The 22,825-nt window shown below is 48.8% G+C and overlaps 1 protein-coding gene across 1 annotated transcript in view; it reads right to left on the reverse strand.

The window, feature by feature from the left end:
* Positions 1-2,287: 2,287 nt before the first annotated feature.
* LOC128950423 (bromodomain-containing protein 4-like) overlaps positions 2,288-22,825 on the reverse strand; it is a 56,772-nt gene continuing 36,234 nt past the window's right edge. Inside the window, 7 exon segments of the mRNA XM_054295306.1 lie at positions 2,288-2,407; positions 5,886-6,171; positions 9,567-9,778; positions 11,922-12,049; positions 15,641-15,806; positions 19,017-19,126; positions 21,936-22,592. Coding sequence (XP_054151281.1) covers positions 2,339-2,407; positions 5,886-6,171; positions 9,567-9,778; positions 11,922-12,049; positions 15,641-15,806; positions 19,017-19,126; positions 21,936-22,592 — 1,628 coding nt within the window. The 3' untranslated portion in view covers positions 2,288-2,338.

Consider the following 22,825-nt stretch of genomic DNA (forward strand, 5'->3'; position numbering starts at 1 on the left):
ATATTTTAAATTTAAATTCCCAAATTCTCTCAATTTCAACTTAAACCTTCAAAAATTCGCAATGTCTATGAATTTCAACTCCGTTAAATTCCTATTTTAATTGAAATATTTTAATTTTAATACCCAATTTCTGCCAATTTCCACATTAAAATTCCAATTCCGTCTATTCCCACTCAAACATCCAAAAATTGAATTTAAATTCCCAATTTCTCTCAATTTCCCCTTAAAATTTAAATTTTGGAGGACTTCAACACCCTTAAATTCCTATTTTAATTCAAATATTTTAAATTTTAATTCTCAATTTCTCTCAATTTCCACCTAAAATTCAAATTTCCGGGGGTTTCGACTCCCTTAAATTCCCATTTTAATTCAAATATTTTCAATTTTAATTCCCATTTTTTTCCCCTTTCCCGCCTCCCCCACCCTTTTAAATTTTTGGGGATTTTTGGGATAAAAAAACCTGAAAAATTCGGGATTTTTTTTTTTTTGTTGTTTTTTGGTGTTTTTTTATACAAAACCAAACTCGCAGCGTTTTTTATTCCACGATCAGCGAAACCCCGGCGGGGGAAAAAAACCCAACCCAAATAAAATTAATTAATTATTAATAATTAATCCAACCCCGGGGGGGAGGGGAGGGGGAAATGGGGAGAATTCCCGGGATTTTGGGTAAAAAGGGATGAGAAAAAGTAAAAAAAATGGAATTAAAGTGGGGAAAAAATGGGGAAAATGGGAATTATTTAAAAAATAAAAATTCCGGGCGTGGCGGCGATTTTGGGGGGAAAAGGGGGAGGGGAGGGAGGGGAAAAGGGGGGGGAAATAAAAAATTCAAAAAAATAAGAAATTCATAAAAAATGGGGGGAAAATGGGGAAAAAAAAGGGAATTTTGAAGGAGAAATTCAAATTAAAAAAGGGAAAAGAGGGAAATAAAAAAGGAATTAAAAGGGAAAATAAAAATGAAATTAAAGGGGGAAGGAAGATAAAAAATGGGAAAAATGAGGGACAATAAAAAAGGGAAGGGGAAAAAGGAAAAGAAGGGAAAAAAATGGGAAAATTTTAAAAATGGGGGAAAGTAAAAAGAGAAAAAACAAAGAAAATTAAGAATAAATCAGGGAAAAATTTGAAAAATAATGAAGGAAAAAAATCAGGAAAAATTGAAAAAATCGAGAAAAGAATCAGGAAAAAATCGAGAAAAATTTAGGAAAAATCAGGAAGAAAAAAGAAAAAACAAGAGGAAAACTAAAAAAAAACAGGAAAAAAAATGAAAAGAAAAACAGGAAAAAATCAGGAAAAAATCAAAGAGAAATGAGGAAAAATTTGGAAAAAAAATGAGGAAAAAATTAAAAAAATGAGGAACATTTTGAAAAAAAAGCAGGAAAAAGGTAAAACAATGAGGAATAGAATAAAAAGAAAGCAGGGGGAAAAAATAAAAAGAAATCAGGAAAAATTTGGGAAAAATTTAAAAAAAGGGAAAAAATTGGAAAAAAAAAAAGGAAAAATAATCAGGCAAGTTTGAAAAAAAAATCAGGAAAAAATTAAAATAAAGAAGGGGAAAAATCTGATAAAAAAATGAGGAAAAAACCCAGAAAAAACCAGGAAAAAATGAAAAAAATATCAGGAAAATTAGGAAAAAAATCAGGGAAAAAAAGGGAATTTTGGGGAAAGGAAGGAAATAAAAAAAGAGGGAAAATTGGGGAAAAGGAGAAATTGCAGGGAAATGGGAAAAGGTGAAGGGGGGAAGTCCCTGAGGCCGCGGGTGGGGGAGGGGCCGCGCCCCTCCCCCCGTCACCCCTCCCCCCCCAATTCCTCCCCAAAACAGCCCCAAATCCGCCCAAATCCAGCCCAAAATAATTTGGGATTTTTTTCCCCATTTTTTTGCCGCCATCGGAGGAAAAAAACCCCAAAAATTTCAAAAGAAATGCAAAAAAATTCCCCAAAAATTCAAATGAAAATCCCGGCAATTCCCAGGAATTCTGGTGGATTTTTTTTTTTTCATTTTTTTTTGGTGTGAAAAAAGGGAAAAAAGGACAAAAAGAAATTGGAATTCCGGGGTAAGGCAGCCCAGCCCCCGCTCCCATTCCCGAATTTTTCCGGTATTTAACGGAGAGTCCGAACTTTGCTTTTTTTTTTCCATTTTTTTTCTCGTTTTTCGCGTTATTTTTTTTTTTTGGCCAGGAAAAAAAAAAAAAAAGGGAAAAAAGAGAGAGAAAAAAAAAAAAAAGGAATTTTTTTTTTTCTTTTTTTTTTTGATATTTTTCCACTTTTTTTTTTTTTTCCGGATTTTTTTTTTTTTTTTCTTTTTTTTGGGAAAAGTCAAAATTCCCGGCCGGAGTCGCCTCTCCTAGAAAAGATTCTCCTCGAAAATGGCCAAGAGGTCGCTCTGGAAGTTCATGTCGATCGTCGCCGCCATCTGCAAAAAACGGGAAAAATGGGAAAAAATTCCAGGAAAATTTAATCCCAATTTTTTTGGTGATTTTTTTGGGGCATTTCTGGGATTTTTGGGGCATTTTTGGCCTTTTTTGGGTGTATTTTTGGCTTTTTTTGGGGTAATTTTTGGGTTATTTCTGGATTTTTTTTTTGTCTTTTTTGGGGTAATTTTTGGGTTGTTTTTGGGCTTTTTTGGGGTAATTTCTAGGCTTTTTGTGTTTATTTTAATTTTTTTAATTTTTTTTTAAGATTTTCTGGGTTTTTTTGGACATTTTCGGGCTCATTCTTGCCTTTCTTGGGGCATTTTTGGCTTTTTTTTTGCATTTTTTTAAGGTAACTTCTGGAAACTTTTGGCATTTTTTGGGTCTTTCAGGACTTTTTTTGGGGCTTTGTTTTGGGCATTTTGGGCTCATTTTTGGTTTTGTTGGGGTCAGGTTTTGAGGTCATTTTTGGATTTTTTGGGGCATTTTGGGGGTAATTTCTGGATTTTTTGGGATAATTTTTGGCTTTTTTTGGGAGCTTTTTTGCTCATTTTTTGGGTCATTTTTGGCGCTTTTTTTGCATTTTTGGGGGGAATTCCTGGATTTTTTGGGGCATTTTTTGGGTCATTTCAGGGCTTTTTTTTGGCCATTTTTGGGTATTTTTTTGTCTTTTTTTGGCATTTTTGGTTCAGTTTTGGCTGTTTTGGGGTCATTTTTTGGGTCATTTCTTGGGACATTTCAGGGGTTTTGTTGGCATCTTTTGGGTCATTTTGGGGCTTTTTTTGGGCAGTTTTTAGGTAATTTTGGTCTTTTTTGGGGTATTTTTTGGCCCTTTTGGGCATTTTTCTGGGTCATTTCTGAATTTCTGGGACATTTTTTGAGTAATTTCTGACTTCTTTTGGGCATTTTTTGGGAAAAGATTCCCAGAATTCCCATTTCTGGGGACCCTCTTTTGGGATTTTTCAGGAACATCCTGACGATTTCCCTCCATTTTCAGGGTCCCTTTTTTGGGAATATTCTGATTATTTCCCCCATTTTTGGGGACCCTTTCTCAGGCACATTCCAACGATTTCCTCCCATTTTTGGGCCCCTTTCGCAGGAATATTCTGATTATTCACCCCATTGTTGAAGACCCATTTTTGGAATCTTTATGGACCATCCTCATAATTCTCCCCCATTTTCAGGGCCCCTTTCCCAGGAATATTCTGATTATTCCCTCCATTTTTGGGGACCCATTTTTGTCCTTTTTTGTTGACCATCCCAAGGATTTCCCCCAATTTTTGGGGCCCTTTTTCCAGGAATATTCTGATTATTCCCTCCATTTTTGAGGACCCTTACAGTGATTTTTTGTTGACTATCTCCACAATTTGCCCCCATTTTCAGAACCCCATTTTTTGGGAATATTGTCATTATTCCCCCCATTTTTGGAGACCCATTTTCGGAATTTTTTGTGCCCCATTTTTGTGAATGCTCCCATTATTCCCCCCATTTTTGGGGATCATATTTTTGGGACCATCCGCACAATTTCTCTCCATTTTTTGCACCCCATTTCTGTGATGATTCCCATTATTTCCCCCCATTTTTGGAGACCCATTCATTTTTTATGACTATTCCCATTATTTGCCCCCATTTTCAGGGCCCCGTTTTTGTGCATATTCCCATTATTCCCATTTTTGGAGACCTATTTTTGGCATTTTTTGTGCCTCCTTTTTGTGAATATTCTGATTATTTCCCTGATTTTTGGAGACCCATTTTGGCATTTTTTACGCCCCATTTCTGTGACTATTCCCATTATTTCTCCCCATTTTTTGAGCCCTATTTCTGTGGTTATTCCCATTATTTCTCCCCATTTTTTGCACCCCATTTCTGTGATTATTCCCTTTATTTCCCCCCATTTCTGTGATTATTCCCATTATTTCCCCCCATTTTTTGCACCCCATTTCTGTGACTATTCCCATTATCCCCCCCCATTTTTGGAGACCCATTTTTGGAATTTTTTGCGCCCCATTTCTGTGATTATTCCCATTATTTCCCCTATTGTTTGCACCCCATTTCTGTGATTATTCCCATTTTTTGCACCCCATTTCTGTGATTATTCCCATTATTCCCCCCATTATTTCTGTGATTATTCCCATTATTCCCCCCATTATTTCCCCCCATTTCTGTGATTATTCCCATTATTTCCCCCATTATTTCTGTGATTATTCCCATTATTTCCCCCCATTATTTCTGTGATTATTCCCATTATTTCCCCCCATTATTTCTGTGGTTATTCCCATTATTTCCCCCCATTTCTGTGATTATTCCCATTATTTCCCCCCATTATTTCTGTGGTTATTCCCATTATTTCCCCCCATTTCTGTGATTATTCCCATTATTTCCCCCCATTATTTCTGTGGTTATTCCCATTATTTCCCCCCATTATTTCCCCCCATTATTTCTGTGGTTATTCCCATTATTTCCCCCCATTATTTCCCCCCATTATTTCTGTGATTATTCCCATTATTTCCCCCCATTATTTCTGTGATTATTCCCATTATTTCCCCCATTATTTCTGTGATTATTCCCATTATTTCCCCCCATTATTTCTGTGGTTATTCCCATTATTTCCCCCCATTATTTCTGTGATTATTCCCATTATTTCCCCCCATTATTTCTGTGATTATTCCCATTATTTCCCCCCATTATTTCCTCCCATTATTTCTGTGATTATTCCCATTATTTCCCCCCATTATTTCTGTGATTATTCCCATTATTCCCCCCATTATTTTCCCCATTATTTCTGTGATTATTCCCATTATTTCCCCCATTTCTGTGATTATTCCCATTATTCCCCCCATTATTTTCCCCATTTCTGTGATTATTCCCATTATTTTCCCCATTTCTGTGATTATTCCCATTATTCCCCCCCATCATTTCCCCCCATTTCTGTGATTATTCCCATTATTTCCCCCCATTATTTCTGTGATTATTCCCATTATTTTCCCCCATTATTTCCCCCCATTATTTCTGTGATTATTCCCATTATTTCCTCCCATTATTTCTGTGATTATTCCCATTATTTCCCCCCATTATTTCTGTGATTATTCCCATTATTTCCTCCCATTATTTCTGTGATTATTCCCATTATTTCCCCCCATTATTTCTGTGGTTATTCCCATTATTCCCCCCATTATTTCCCCCCATTTCTGTGGTTATTCCCATTATTTCCCCCCATTATTTCTGTGATTATTCCCATTATTTCCCCCCATTATTTCTGTGATTATTCCCATTATTTCCCCCATTATTTCTGTGGTTATTCCCATTATTTCCCCCCATTATTTCTGTGGTTATTCCCATTATTTTCCCCCATTATTTCTGTGATTATTCCCATTTTTTGCACCCCATTTCTGTGATTATTCCCATTATTTCCCCCCATTATTTCTGTGGTTATTCCCATTATTTCCCCCCATTTTGGGGCCGATTTAACCCTTCCCTCACCGCTTCCCGGCGCCTCCTCTCCTGCTCCCTCTTGCGCGCCATTTCCCGCTGCTGGTCCAGCATGGCCTGCGAGGAGCCGGCCGGGCCCGGGGGCTGCGGAGCCGCCGCCGCCGCCGCCACCGGCACCGAGCCGGGCACGGGCACCGAGCCGGGCACCGAGCCGGGCACCGGCACCGAGCCCGCGGCCGCCGGCGGCTGCTGCTGCTGCTGCTGCTGCTCCTGGCGCCGCCGAACCTCCTCGTGCACCCGGCGCGCCTGCTCCAGCGCGTCCTCGTCCTCCCGGGACCTGGGGAGTGACCACAGTGACCATGGAGTGACCACTGAGTGACCACAGTGACCACTGAGTGACCACAGTGACCATCAGTGAGCAGGAACCCCCCAGACTGTTCTAGAACCTCCTCGTGCACCCGGCGCGCCTGCTCCAGCGCGTCCTCGTCCTCCCGGGACCTGGGGAGTGACCACAGTGACCATCAGTGACCATGGAGTGACCACTGAGTGACCATGGAGTGACCACAGTGACCATCAGTGACCACTGAGTGACCATTGAGTGACCACAGTGACCATCAGTGACCATGGAGTGACCACAGTGACCACTGAGTGACCACAGTGAGCACTGAGTAACCAGGAACCCCCCAGACTGTTCTAGAACCTCCTCGTGCACCCGGCGCGCCTGCTCCAGCGCGTCCTCGTCCTCCCGGGACCTGCGGAGTGACCACAGTGACCACTGAGTGACCACAGTGACCATCAGTGACCACGGAGTGACCACAGTGACCATCAGTGAGCAGGAACCCCCCAGACTGTTCTAGAACCACCTCGTGCACCCGGCGCGCCTGCTCCAGCGCGTCCTCGTCCTCCCGGGACCTGCGGAGTGACCACAGTGACCACTGAGTGACCATTGACCATCACTGAGTGACCATGGAGTGACCACAGTGACCACTGAGTGACCATGGAGTGACCACAGTGACCATCAGTGACCATGGAGTGACCACAGTGACCACAGTGACCATCAGTGACCATGGAGTGACCACAGTGACCACTGAGTGATTACAGTGAGCACTGAGTAACCAGGAACCCCCCAGACTGTTCTAGAACCTCCTCGTGCACCCGGCGCGCCTGCTCCAGCGCGTCCTCGTCCTCCCGGGACCTGCGGAGTGACCACAGTGACCACTGAGTGACCACAGTGACCACTGAGTGACCACAGTGACCATCAGTGACCATGGAGTGACCACAGTGACCATCAGTGACCAGGAACCCCCCCGACTGTTCTAGAACCTCCTCGTGCACCCGGCGCGCCTGCTCCAGCGCGTCCTCGTCCTCCCGGGACCTGCGGAGGGACCACAGTGACCACAGTGACCATCAGTGACCATGGAGTGACCACTGAGTGACCATGGAGTGACCACAGTGACCACTGAGTGACCACAGTGACCACTGAGTGACCATGGAGTGACCATTGAGTGACCACTGAGTGACCACTGAGTGACCACTGAGTGACCACTGAGTGACCATGGAGTGACCATTGAGTGACCACTGAGTGACCACTGACCACTGAGCGACCATGGAGTGACCACAGTGACCACTGAGTGACCACAGTGACCACTGAGTGACCATGGAGTGACCATTGAGTGACCACTGAGTGACCACTGAGTGACCACTGAGTGACCATGGAGTGACCATGGAGTGACCACAGTGACCACTGAGTGACCACTGAGTGACCATGGAGTGACCACAGTGACCACTGAGTGACCACAGTGACCACGGAGTGACCATTGACCATCACTGAGTGACCACAGTGACCACGGAGTGGCCATGGAGTGACCACAGTGACCACTGAGTGGCCATGGAGTGACCACAGTGACCACTGACCATCACTGAGTGACCAGGAGTGACCACAGTGACCACAGTGACCACTGACCATTACTCAGTGACCAGGAGTGACCACTGACCATCACTGAGTGACCATCAGTGACCACGGAGTGACCATGAACCGGACACGAGTCAGGAAATGTGGGAAAGGGGTCACAGAAAGACCAGGGGTGCCCAGAGGTGTTTGTGGAGTTCCTGGTGGCTTTAAGGAGTCCCTGATGTTCCTGGTGGTGTTCGTGGTGTTCCTGATGTTCCTGGTGGTGTGCTGATGGTTTGGTGGTGTCTCTGGTGGTGTTTGTGGTGTTCCTGGTGGTGTTTGTGGTGTTTCCGGTGGTGTTTGTGGTGTTCCTGGTGGTGTTTGTGGTGTTCCTGGTGGTGTTTCTGGTGTCCCTGCTGGTGTTAGTGGTGTTTCTGATGGATCTGGTGGTGTTTGTGGTGGTTTTGGTGGTGCTTCTGGTGGTGTTTGTGGTCTCTCTGGTGGTGTTTGTGGTGTTCCTGATGGTGGTTCTGGTGTTCCTGATGTTCCTGGTGGTGTTTGTGGTCTCCCTGGTGGTGTTTGTGAAGCTCCTGGTGTTCCTGGTGGTGTTTATGGAGTTCCTGGTGGTGTTCCTGATGTTCCTGCTGATGTTTGTATTGTTCCTGGTGGTGGATCTGATGTTCCTGCTGGTGTTTGTGGTGGATCTGGTGATGGTTTTGGTGTCTCTGATGGTGTTTCTGGAGTCCCTGCTGGTGTTTGTGGTGTCCCTGGTGGTGTTTATGGAGTCCCTGCTGGTGTTTGTGGTGTCTCTGGTGGTGTTTATGGAGTCCCTGCTGGTGTTTGTGGTGGATCTGGTGACGGTTCTGGTGTCCCTGCTGGTGTTTTGGAGTCCCTGCTGGTGTTTGTGGTGGATCTGGTGACGGTTCTGGTGTCCCTGCTGGTGTTTGTGGTGGATCTGGTGACGGTTCTGGTGTCCCTGCTGGTGTTTGTGGTGGATCTGGTGACGGTTCTGGTGTCCCTGCTGGTGTTTGTGGTGGATCTGGTGACGGTTCTGGTGTCCCTGGTGGTGTTTGTGGTGGATCTGGTGACGGTTCTGGTGTCCCTGATGGTGTTTATGGAGTCCCTGCTGGTGTTTGTGGTGGATCTGGTGACGGTTCTGGTGTCCCTGCTGGTGTTTGTGGTGGATCTGGTGACGGTTCTGGTGTCCCTGCTGGTGTTTGTGGTGGATCTGGTGACGGTTCTGGAGTCCCTGCTGGTGTTTGTGGTGTCCCTGGTGGTGTTTTGGTGTCCCTGCTGGTGTTTGTGGTGGATCTGGTGACGGTTCTGGTGTCTCTGGTGGTGTATATGGAGTCCCTGCTGGTGTTTGTGGTGGATCTGGTGACGGTTCTGGTGTCCCTGCTGGTGTTTGTGGTGGTTCTGGTGGCGTTTCTGGTGTCCCTGGTGGTGTTTGTGGTGGATCTGGTGACGGTTCTGGTGTCTCTGGTGGTGTATATGGAGTCCCTGCTGGTGTTTGTGGTGTCTCTGGTGACGGTTCTGGTGTCCCTGCTGGTGTTTGTGGTGGATCTGGTGACGGTTCTGGTGTCCCTGCTGGTGTTTGTGGTGGATCTGGTGACGGTTCTGGTGTCCCTGCTGGTGTTTGTGGTGGATCTGGTGACGGTTCTGGTGTCCCCGCTGGTGTTTGTGGTGTCTCTGCTGGTGTTTATGGAGTCCCTGCTGGTGTTTGTGGTGGATCTGGTGACGGTTCTGGTGTCCCCGCTGGTGTTTGTGGTGGATCTGGTGACGGTTCTGGTGTCCCCCAGGTGCTCCTGGAGCTCCCGCCGCGCCCCCGGCGCCGCCCTCACCTCATCCTCTCCTGCTCCCTCCTGAGCCGCTCCTTCTCGCGCTCCACCTGCTCGGCCTGGGCCTTGAGGGCCTTCTCGCGCTCCTCCTTCTCGCGCGCCGCCCGCTTGAACTGCTCGAAGGAGTCGCTCGAGGACTTGGCCGCGGCCGCCGGCGCCGCCGGGTGCTTCTGCACCAGCGACGCCCACGAGCCCATGTTCTTGATCTTCAGGTCCTGCGGGAGACGCGCGCGTCACCGCGGGGCCGCCGCCGGGTCCGGGACCCGCCGGGATCCGGCGGAACCGCGGCGGCCTCCGTGGGATCCTTCAACGGCTCCGTCCCGAGGAGCTGGAGCCCGGCTGGTGGGATCTCAGGGGCTTCCCCAGGTCCCTCAGCCTGGTGGGATCTCAGGGGCTTCCCCAGGTCCCTCAGCCTGGTGGGATCTCAGGGAGTTCTCTGAGACCCAACCATGGAGCTCCACAGGTCCCTCAGCCTGGTGGGATCTCAGGAGGTTCTCTGAGACCCAATCCTGGAGCTCCACAGGTCCCTCAGCCTGGTGGGATCTCAGGAGGTTCTCAGAGATCCAATCCTGGAGCTCCCCAGGTCCCTCAGCCTGGTGGGATCTCAGGAGGTTCTGTGAGACCCAACCATGGAGCTCCCCAGGTCCCTCAGCCTGGTGGGATCTCAGGGGCTTCCCCAGGTCCCTCAGCCTGATGGGATCTCAGGGGCTTCCCCAGGTCCCTCAGCCTGGTGGGATCTCAGGAGGTTCTCTGAGACCCAATCCTAGAGTTTCCTCAGCCTGGTGGGATCTCAGGGGCTTCCCCAGGTCCCTCAGCCTGGTGGGATCTCAGGAGGTTCTCTGAGACCCGAGACCCAACCATGGAGCTCCACAGGTCCCTCAGCCTGGTGGGATCTCAGGGGGCTCTCCCAGACCCAATCCTGGAGTTCCCTCAGCCTGGTGGGACCTCAGGAGGTTCTGAAGGTCCCTCAGCCTGGTGGGACCTCAGGAGGTTCTGAAGGTCCCTCAGCCTGGTGGGATCTCAGGGAGTTCTCTGAGACCCAACCATGGCGCTCCCCAAGTCCCTCAGTCTGGTGAGATCTCAGGGGCTTTTCCCAGATCCAATCCTGGAGTTCTCCAGTTCCCTCAGCCTGGTGGGATCTCAGGAGGTTCCCCCAGACCCATTCTTGGAGTCCCACAAGTCCCTCAGCCTGGTGGGATCTCAAGGGGTTCTCAGAGATCCAATCCTGGAGCTCTCCAGGTCCCTCAGCCTGGTGGGATCTCAGAAGGTTCTCCTTGACCCAACCATGCAGTCCCCCAGGTCCTCCTGGATGGCACATCCCCCCAAGCCTGGTGGGACCTCATGGAAGAACCTCTGGAAGGTTCTGGAGCTTCTCCAGGTTCCTTGGGACCTCATGGAAGAACCTCTGGAACGTTCTGGAGCTTCTCCAGGTTCTTTAGGACCTCATGGCAGAACCTCCGGAAGGTTCTGGAGCTCCTCCAGGATCTCTGGGACCTCCAAACCCTCCCAGAACCTTGGGACCTCATGGAAGAACCTCTGGAAGGTTCTGGAGCTTCTCCAGGTTCTTTAGGACCTCATGGAAGAACCTCTGGAAGGTTCTGGAGCTTCTCCAGGTTCTTTAGGACCTCATGGAAGAACCTCTGGAAGGTTCTGGAGCTTCTCCAGGATCTCTGGGACCTCCAAACCCTCCCAGAACCTTGGGACCTCATGGAAGAACCTCTGGAAGGTTCTGGAGCTTCTCCAGGTTCTTTAGGACCTCATGGAAGAACCTCTGGAAGGTTCTGGAGCTTCTCCAGGTTCCTTGGGACCTCATGGCAGAACCTCCGGAAGGTTCTGGAGCTCCTCCAGGTTCTGTGGGACCTCCAAACCCTCCCAGAACCTTGGGACCTCATGGAAGAACCTCCGGAAGGTTCTGGAGCTCCTCCAGGATCTCTGGGACCTCCAAACCCTCCCTGAGCCTCAGGAGCTTCTCCAACAGCCAACCCTGGACCTTCTCCAAACCCTTCCAGATCCCAACTCCCATTTTGGGCCAGGAACGCCCAAAATCCCAACCCCACCCCACCCCAGGTGTCCAACGTGACCCTTTTGGAAGACCCCTCAGGAATTGGAGAATTTTTGCCCGAAATTTGGGATCTTTTCCCCCCCAAAAACTGCGACGTTTTTGCCCAAAATCTGGGAAATTTTTGCCCAAAAATTGGAAATCCTTCTCCCAAAAAATCAGGATATTTTTTCCCCAAAAATCGAGATTTTTTTTTTTTTTTTTGCCCAACATTTTAGGGGTTTTTTTAGCTCAAAATCAGGGTTTTTTCCCAAAATTCATTTTTTTTTTTGCCCCCCAAAATTCGGTATTTTCGTTACCTTTTTTGGGGCCACGGGGGTTTTGGGCTCCGTTTTCTGCCGCTCCTTGTCGGGGGCGGGCGGGGTCGGCTCGGGGGGGCGGATCACGGCCCGCGCCCCTCCCCCCTCCAGCGGCTTCAGCTCCGGCCCTGCAACGACAAAAATGGGAAAGTTCCGGATTTTGGAACCCAAAAATGGGAAATTTCCGGATTTTGGAACCCAAAAATGGGAAATTTCCGGATTTTGGAACCCAGAAATTGGAATTATGGGGATTTTGGAACCCAAAAATGGGAAATTTCCGGATTTTGGAACCCAAAAATGGGAAATTTCCGGATTTTGGAACCCAAAAATGGGAAATTTCCGGATTTTGGAACCCAAAAATTGGAATTACGGGGATTTTGGAACCCAAAAATGGGAAAGTTCCGGATTTTGGAACCCAAAAATGGGAAATTTTGGGATTTTGGAACCCAAGAATTGGAATTATGGGGATTTTGGAACCCAAAAATGGAAAATTTTGGGATTTTGGAACCCAAAAATGGGAAAGTTCCGGATTTTGGAACCCAAAAATGGGAAAGTTCCGGATTTTGGAACCCAGAAATTGGAATTATGGGGATTTTGGAACCCAAAATTTGGGATTTCTGACCCCAAAATTGGGCTCGGCCCGCGCCCCTCCCCCCTCCAGCGGCTTCAGCTCCGGCCCTGGAACGACAAAAATTGAAATTTCTGGATTTTGGAACCCCAAAATGGGAAATTTCCGGATTTTGGAACCCAAAAATGGAAAATTTCGGGATTTTGGAACCCAAAAATGGAAAATTTTGGGATTTTGGAACCCAAAAATGGGAAATTTCCGGATTTTGGAACCCAAAAATGGGAAAGTTCCGGATTTTGGAACCCAAAAATTGGAATTACGGGGATTTTGGAACCCAAAAATGGGAAATTTCCGGATTTGGAACCCAAAAATGGAAAATTTCCGGATTTTGGAACCCAGAAATTGTAATTATGGGGATTTTGGAACCCAAAATTTGGGATTTCTGACCCCAAAATTGGGCTCGGCCCGCGCCCCTCCCCCCTCCAGCGGCTTCAGCTCCGGCCCTGGAACAACAAAAATGGAAATTTCTGGATTTTGGAACCCCAAAATGGGAAATTTCCGGATTTTGGAACCCCAAAATGGGAAATTTCCGGATTTTGGAACCCAAAAATGGAAAATTTCCGGATTTTGGAACCCAAAAATGGGAAATTTCCGGATTTTGGAACCCAAAAATGGAAAATTTCCGGATTTTGGAACCCAAAAATTGGAATTATGGGGATTTTGGAACCCAAAAATGGAAAATTTTGGGATTTTGGAACCCAAAAATGGGAAATTTCTGGATTTTGGAACCCAAAAATGGGAAATTTCCGGATTTTGGAACCCAGAAATTGGAATTATGGGGATTTTGGAACCCAAAATTTGGGATTTCTGACCCCAAAATTGGGCTCGGCCGTGCCCCTCCCCCCTCCAGCGGCTTCAGCTCCGGCCCTGGAACAACAAAAATGGAAATTTCAGGATTTTGGAACCCAAAAATCAAAAATTTCAGGATTTTGGACCCAAAACTGGAGATTCTGACCCCAAAATTGGGGATTCTGAACCCAAAAATTTGGGATTCTGAACCCAAAACTGGGCTGGGTCGTGGCCCCTCCCCCCTCTAGCAGCTTCAGCTCCAGCCCTGGAAACCCAAAAATCGAAAATCTTGGGATTTTCGAACCCCAAAATGGAAATTTTTGCGATTTTGGAACCCAAAAATTGGGAATTCTGGGGATTTGGAACCCAAAATTGGGAATTCTGGGGATTTGGAACCCAAAATTGGGGATTTCTGACCCCAAAACTGGGCTGGGCTGAGCCCCTCCCCCCTTCAGCGGCTTCAGCTCCAGCCCTGCAAACCAAAAATTGAAAATTTCAGGATTTTGGACCCAAAATTGGGGATTCTGACCCCAAAATTGGGAATTCTGGGGATTTGGAACCCAAAAATTGGGATTTCTGACCCCACAATTTGGGAATTCTGGGGATTTGGAACCCAAAAATTGGGATTTCTGACCCCACAATTTGGGAATTCTGGGGATTTGGAACCCAAAAATTGGGATTTCTGACCCCAAAATTTGGGTGGCCTGGTGTCCTCCCCCCTCCAGCAGCTTCAGCTCCGGCCCTGGAAACCCAAAATTGAAATTTTCGGGATTTTGGAACCCCAAAAATTGGAATTATGGGGACTCTGAACCTAAAAACTGGGAATTATGGGGATTTTGGACCCAAAAATTGGAATTATGGGGACTCTGAACCCTAAAATTGGGAATTATGGCCAAAAACATCGGGGAATTATGGAGATTTATGACCCCAAAATTGGGAATTCTGGGGGTCTCAGATCCCAAAATTGGAATTATGGAGATCTCGGATCCAAAATTGGGAATTCTGGGGATTTCAGAACCTAAAAATTGGGAATTCTGGAGGTTTGGAACCCCCAAAAATTGGGAATTCTGGAGATCTTGGACTCAAAAGTTGGAATTATGGGGACTCCGAACCCAAAAAGTGAGAATATGGCCTAAAAATTGGGGAATTATGGAGATCCTGGAGTCAAAATTGGGAATTCTGGGGATTTAAAACTCAAAAATTGGGAATTTTGGGGATTTATGGCCCCAAAATTGAGAATTCTGGGGGTTTAGGCCCCGAAAATTTGAAATTCTGAGCCCAAAACTTGGGGGGTGTTGGGGCCTCATTGCCAAACCGGAGTTTTTTGGGGTTTTTTGGCTCATTCCCATATGGGATTTTTTGGGGTTTTTTGACTCACTTCCATTAAATTTTATGGGATTTTTTTTTTTGTTTTTCTCTCTCCCCATGACCCTTTACGGATTTTAATGAGATTTTAATGGGATTTTTTGGGTTTTTCTCTCTCCCCGTGACACTTTGTGGGATTTCAATGGGACTTTTTTGGGGTTTTCTCTTTCCCCATGAGACTTGATGGTATTTTTTCGGAATTTTTCCCTTTCACCATGGCACTTGATGGGATTTCAGTTGGATTTTTATTTGTTTTCTCTTTCCCATGACATTTTATATTTTTTTTTGGGGGGGGGGGTGTTTCTCTTTCCCCATACTTTATGGGATTTTAATGAGATTTTAATGGGATTTTTTGGGGGGTTTTTGTCTTTTCCCATGATACTTTATGGGATTTCAATGAAATTTTTCTCTTTCCCTGTGACACTTGATGGGATTTTAATGGGATTTTTTTGGGGGGTTTTCTCTTTTCCCACGACACTTTATGGGATTTCAAAGGGAATTTTATTGGTTTTTCTCTTTCCCATGATATTTTATGGGATGTCAATGGGATGTTTTTGGGGGGGATTTCTCTTTCCCCATGACATTTTATGGGATTTTAACGGGATTTTTTTTCCCCTCTCATGGAATTTTATGGGATTTTTTTTGATTTTTCCCTCTCTATGAAAACTTAAAGGGTTTTTTTTGGGTTTTTCTCTCTCGCTGTGATGCTTCACGGGATTTTAACGGGATTTTTGTTTTAATTTTCTCTCTTGCCGCAACATTTTATGGGACTTTAATGGGATTTTTTGACTTTTCTCTTTGCCCATGATACTTCACGGAATTTTAATGGGATTTTAATGGGATTTTTTTTTTTTTAATTTTCTCTCTTGCTGAGACGTTTTATGGTGTTTTAACGGGATTTTTTTGGTTTTTTTTGGCGTTTCGTGGCCTCACTCACGCTGCGGGAGGTGCGGGGCCGCTTTGATGCCCTCGGGGTGGCCCTTGGGGGGCTCCTGGCGCAGGGGGGGGCTGAAGGTCTCGGTGCGGATCACGGGCGAGTGCAGCTTCTCCTCCTTCCCCGCGCCGAGCGGCTGCGACTGCACCACCGAGGCCGCTCGCAGCTCCTGCGTGGAAATGTGGGATCAGGATGGCCCTAAAATCCCAAATTCTGACCTCAATCCTGATCCTGATCCTGACCCCAAACCCAATGCTGATAGCGAGGCCGCTCGCAGCTCCTGCGTGGAAATGTGGGATCAGGATGGCCCTAAAATCCCAAATCCTGACCCCAAACCTGACACCGACACCGCTCGCAGCTCCTGCGTGGAAATGTGGGATCAGGATGGCCCTAAAATCCCAAATCCTGACCCCAATCCTGATCCTGATCCTGACCCCAAACCCAATGCTGATACCGACGCCGCTCGCAGCTCCTGCGTGGAAATGCGGGATCAGGATGGCCCTAAAATCCCAAATCCTGACCCCAATCCTGACCCCGATCCTGACCCCAAACCCAATGCTGATACCGACACCGCTCGCAGCTCCTGCGTGGAAATGTGGGATCAGGATTGTCCTAAAATCCCAAATTCTGACCCCAAACCTGATAGCGACACCGCTCGCAGCTCCTGCGTGGAAATGCGGGATCAGGATTGCCCTAAAATCCCAAATCCTGACCCCAATCCTGACCCCGATCCTGACCCCAAACCCAATGCTGATAGCGAGGCCGCTCGCAGCTCCTGCGTGGAAATGTGGGATCAGGATTGTCCTAAAATCCCAAATCCTGACCCCAATCCTGACCCCGACGCCGCTCGCAGCTCCTGCACAGAAATGTGGGTTTAGGATGGTCCTAAAATCCCAAATCCTGACCCCAATCCTGACTGCAAATCCTGCAGAAATCCTGGTTTAGGGTTGTCCTAAAATCCCAAATCCTGACCCCGACGCCGCTCGCAGCTCCTGCATGGAAATGCGGGTTTAGGATTTTCCTAAAATCCCAAATCCTGACCCCAATCCTGATACTGATGCTGCTCACAGCTCCTGTGGAAATTTGGGATCAGGATCCATCCCAAAATCCCAAACGCAGTCCTGGTCCCAATCCTGATACCGAAGCCACTCACAGCTCCTGCAGAAATCTGGGATCAGGATTGGCCCCAAAACCCAAATCCTGACCCCAATCCTCACTGCAATTTTTGTGGGAATCTGGGATCAGGATCCATCCCAAAATCCAAATCCCAAACTCAGTCCTAACCCCAATCCTGGTCTCTACACCGCTCGCAGCTCCTGCCACGGAAATTTGGGATCAGGATTGGCCCCAAAAGCCAAATCCTGACCCCAATCCTGACTGCAATTTTTGTGGGAATCTGGGATCAGGATCCATCCTAAAATCCCAAATCTGACCCCAATCCTGATACTGAGGCCGCTCGCAGCTCCTGCAGAAATCTGGGATCAGGATCCATCCCGAAATCCCAAACCCAAACCCAGTCCTGACCCCGACACTGCCCGCAGCTCCTGCCACGCAAATCTGGGTTTAGGATCGGCCCCAAACCCCGAATCCTGACCCCAATCCTGACTGCAATTCCTGCGGAAATCTGGGATCAGGATCCGTCCTAAAACCCCAAACTCAAACCCAATCTGGATACTGAGGCCGCTCGCAGCTCCTGCCATGGAAATTCGGGTTTAGGATTGTCCTAAAATCCCAAATCCTGACCCCGATCCTGACCCAAAACCTGGCCCTGATTCCACTTGCAGCTCCTGCAGAAATGTGGGATCAGGATTAGCCCCAAAACCCAAATCCTGACCCCAATCCTGATACTGAGGCCACTTGCAATTCCTGCAGAAATCTGGGTTTAGGATCTGTCCTAAAATCCCAATCCCAAACCCAGTCCTGTCTGCAGTTCCTGCGGAAATCTGGGATCAGGATTGACCCCAAAACCCCAATCCTGATACCGAGGCCGCTCGCAGCTCCTGCCAGGGAAATTCAGGTTTAGGATCCATCCTAAAATCCCAAATCCTGACCCCAATCCTGACCCCAGTCCTGATACCGAGGCCGCTCGCAGCTCCTGCAGAAAATGGGGTTTAGGATCTGTCCTAAAATCCCAAATCCTGACCCCAATCCTGATACCGAGGCCGCTCGCAGCTCCTGCAGAAAATGGGGTTTAGGATTGGCCCCAAAACCCAAATCCTGACCCCAATCCTGACTGCAATTCCTGCAGAAACTGGGCTTTAGGAACTGTCCTAAAATCCCAAATCCTGACCCCAATCCTGATACCGAGGCCGCTCGCAGCTCCTGCCAGGGAAATGCGGGACCAGGATTGGCCTCAAAACCCAAATCCTGACCCCAATCCTGATCCTGACCCCAACCCCAATCCCGATACCGCTCGCAGCTCCTGCAGAAATCCGGGTTTAGGATCCGTCCTAAAATCCCAATCCTGACCCCAATCCTGATACTGCTCGCAATTCCTGTGGATCCCCAAATCTCGTTTCTTCACTCGATCCCAAAACTCAAACCTGTTATTTTTCACCTGACCCCAAAACTGACACCAAACCCCAAAATCCCATTTTTCAGCTGCCCCCAAACCTGCTGTTTTTCACCTGACTCCAAACCCCAAATCCCAAACCCCAAATCCCGAACCCCAAAATCCCATTTTTTCAGCCGCCTCCAAACCCCAAACTGCGTTTGTTTCACCTGCTCCTAAACCCCAAAATCCCATTTTTCAGTCCCCCAAACCCAAAACCTGCCGTTTCTCAACTGACCCCAAACCCCAACCCCCAAAATCCCATTTTTCAGCCTCCCCAAACCCCAAACTCCCATTTTTCAGCCCCCTAAACCCCAAACCCCAAAGTTGGGTTGTTTCACCTAAACCCAAAACCCAAACTCCAAACTCGGGCTGTTTCACCTGACCCCAAACCTCAAACTCCAAACCCCAAATCCCAAACCCCAAAATCCCATTTTTCGGCTCCCCGAACCCCAAATCTGCCATTTCTCACCTGACCCGGAACCCCAAAATCCCATTTTTCAGCCCCCTAAACCCCAAACTCGAAACCCCAAACCCCAAACCCCAAGCCCCAAAGTCAAGTTGTTTCACCTGACCCCAAACCCCAAAGTTGGGTTGTTTCACCTGACCCCAAACCCCAAACCTCAAACCCCAACATCCCATTTTTCAGCCCCCCAAACCTGTTGCTTTTCACCCTCCCCCAACCCCAAATTCCCATTTTCCACCCTCCCCAACCCCAAACTCCCATTTTTCACTCTCCCCAACCCCCAAATTCCCATTTTCCACCCCCCCCAACCCCAAATTCCCATTTTTTCAGCCCCCCCAAACCCCAAGCCCTTTGCTCCCCACCTGTTTTTTTGGCTGGATGTTTTGCTGAGGGGGCGACTGAGGCACGAGGCCCTGGAACGGCATCTGTGGGGAAGGCATCATGAGGGGGGAGGGGGCTTCCCGCAGGTGACCTGCAACAGGTGGGCACCGGTCAGTCACCGTCGTCATCGTCGTCATCGTCACCATCGTCACCGCGCCACCGGGGAACCCCAAAAATACCAGGACGGACCCAAAGAAACCCAAAATTCTCATGAGGAACGTCAGGGTTTCCTCAAAGAACCTCAAGATGGCCTCAAAGAACCCCAAAACGGCCTTGAGGGACACCAAGATGTTCTCAAAGAACCTTGGGATGGCCTCAAAGAACCCCAAGATGCTCTTGGGGAACGTCGGAGTTTCCTCAAGGAACCCCAAGATGTTCTTGAGGGACATCAGAGTTTCCTCAAAGAACTCCAAAATGTTCTTGAGGAACATCAGAGTTTCCTCAAAGAACCCCAAAATATCCCTGAGGAACATCAGGATGTTCTCAAAGAATCCCAAAATGTCCTTGAGGAACATTGGGGTTTCCTCAAAGAACCTCAAGATGTTCTTGAGGGACATCAGGAACATCAGGGTTTCCTCAAAGAACCCCAAAATGCCCCTGAGGAACATAAGACGCTCTCAAAGAACCTCAAGATGGCCCTGAAGAACCTCAAAATGTCCTTGAGGAACATCAGGGTTTCCTCAAATAGTCCCAAGATGCTCTTGAGGGACATCAAGATGTTCTCAAAGAACCTCAAAATGTCCCTGAGGGACACCAGGATGTTCTCAAAGAACCGCAGGATGTTCTTGAGGGACATCAGGAACATCAGGGTTTCCTCAAAGAACCTCAAAATGTTCTTGAGGAACATCAAGATGTTCTCAAAGAGCCTCAGGATGGCCTCAAAGGATCCCACAATGTCCTTGAGGAACATCAGGGTTTCCTCAAAGAACCTCAAGACGTTCTTGAGGGACATCAATATCCTCAATACCTGGAACCCTCAACACCTGGAGAGCCCAAACAACTGGAGATCCCCAACACCTGGAGATCCCACAACACCTGGAGAGCCCCAACACCTGGAGATCCCCAACACCTGGAGATCCCACAACACCTGGAGATCCCACAACAAATGGAGATCCCACAACACCTGGAGATCCCACAACACCTGGAGATCCCCAACACCTGGAGATCCCACAACAAATGGAGATCCCACAACACCTGGAGATCCCCAACACCTGGAGAACCCACAACACCTGGAGAGCCCACAACAAACGGAGATCCCACAACACCTGGAGATCCCCAATACCTGGAGATCCCCAACACCTGGAGATCCCAAACAGCCCCAAACTCTCAGAGCTCCCGGGTGTGCTGAGCCCTCGCCAGGCGATTCCACCCCACCCTTCTTATCCATCATCCATCCGTGTGTCTGTGTGTCAATCCATCATCCATCCATTGTCCATCATTCATCCATCCCTCCACATGTCCGTCTGTCCATCCATCCATCATCCATCCATCCATCCATCATCCATCCATCATCCATCATCCATCCATCATCCATCCATCATCCATCCATCCATCCATCATCCATCCATCCATCCATCATCCATCCATCATCCATCCATCCATCCATCATCCATCCATCCATCCATCATCCATCCATCATCCATCCATCATCCATCCATCCATCCATCCATCCATCATCCATCCATCCATCCATCCATCATCCATCCATCATCCATCCATCCATCCATCCATCCCTCCATCCATCCATCATCCATCCATCATCCATCATCCATCATCCATCCATCATCCATCCATCATCCATCCATCCATCCATCCATCATCCATCCATCCATCCATCATCCATCCATCCATCCATCATCCATCCATCCATCCATCCATCCATCCATCATCCATCCATCCATCCATCATCCATCCATCCATCCATCATCCATCCATCCATCCATCCATCATCCATCCATCATCCATCCATCCATCCATCCATCATCCATCATCCATCCATCATCCATCCATCATCCATCCATCCATCATCCATCCATCCATCCATCCATCATCCATCCATCCATCCATCATCCATCCATCATCCATCCATCCATCCATCATCCATCATCCATCCATCATCCATCATCCATCATCCATCCATCATCCATCCCTCCATCCATCCATCATCCATCCATCATCCATCCATCCATCCATCCATCATCCATCCATCCATCATCCATCCATCATCCATCCATCATCCATCCATCATCCATCCATCATCCATCCATCCATCATCCATCCATCCATCCATCATCCATCCATCCATCCATCCATCCATCCCTCCATCCATCCATCATCCATCCATCATCCATCATCCATCATCCATCCATCATCCATCCATCATCCATCCATCCATCCATCATCCATCATCCATCCATCCATCCATCATCCATCCATCCATCCATCATCCATCCATCCATCCATCCATCCATCATCCATCCATCCATCCATCATCCATCCATCCATCCATCATCCATCCATCCATCATCCATCATCCATCCATCATCCATCCATCCATCATCCATCCATCATCCATCCATCCATCCATCCATCCATCATCCATCATCCATCCATCATCCATCCATCATCCATCCATCATCCATCCATCCATCATCCATCATCCATCCATCCATCATCCATCCATCATCCATCCATCCATCATCCATCATCCATCCATCATCCATCCATCCATCATCCATCCATCATCCATCCATCCATCCATCCATCATCCATCCATCATCCATCCATCATCCATCCATCCATCCATCCATCCATCATCCACGTCTGTCCATCCATCCATCCCCCACCCCTCCATCCCTCCCCACCCTCCCCGCGTGTCCGTCCGTCCGTCCGTCCCTCACCGCTGCCGTAGGGGTCGTTTTTGTGCTGCCGCGGTGACGGGTGGTGCTGGATGACCTGCTGCGCTTTGCCCGTCTGCTGCGCCGTCTGCTGCGCCTGCTGCTGCTGCTGCTGCTGCTGCACCTGCTGGGGCTGCGGCTGCGGCGGCTGCGGCGGCGCCGGCGGCTGCGCCAGGTGCGCGGGGAAGGGCAGGGGCGGCTGCAGGTGCAGCGGGCGCGGCGGCGGCGGCGGCTGCAGCGGCTGCGCCGCGGGATGCGCCGAGGGCGGCGGCGGCGGCTGCAGCTGCGCGGGGGGGGGCTGCGGCTGCGGCTGCGGCGCCGCCTGCGACTGGACCTTCACTGAAGGGAGAAGCGGAGTCTGCGGCTGCACCTTCTGCAGCTGCTGCAGGTACAGCTGCATCTGGCCGGCGCTCAGGGGGAGGCCGTGGTGCGGCGGCGGCACCGGCGGCGGCGGCACCGGCGGCGGCGGCGGCTCCTCGTCCTCCAGCAGCACCTGCGGCGGCTGCGGCAGCGGCGGCTGCGGGAGCAGCGGCTGCGGCGGCGGCTGCGGCGGCGGCGGCAGCGCCGGGGACGCGGCCGGCGGCCGGGGCGGCTTCGGGGGCAGCGCGGCCGCCCGGTTGCTGGGCCTCGAGGGCTGCTGAGGCAGAGCGTTGTGCAAAGCTGCGAGGAAGGACGGGCAGGAGGTCAGCAGAACTCGCAGGGCACGGTCCTTCAACCATAAACCCCACCCACCCAATGTTCTCCTTTCCTTCTGAGATGTCCCAGGAAGGACACGGTGGTGGGACCAGGAGAACTTGCTGGGCATGGTGCATCAACTCCAAACCCCACCCACCCAATGTTCTCCTTTCCTTCTGAGATGTCCCAGGAAGGACACGGTGGTGGGACCAGGAGAA

The sequence above is a fragment of the Melozone crissalis genome, unplaced genomic scaffold (assembly GCF_028551555.1).
Source record: "Melozone crissalis strain CALT ecotype California unplaced genomic scaffold, PUWL_Pcris_2 ptg000629l_1, whole genome shotgun sequence".
In the NCBI taxonomy this organism is placed as follows: domain Eukaryota; kingdom Metazoa; phylum Chordata; class Aves; order Passeriformes; family Passerellidae; genus Melozone; species Melozone crissalis.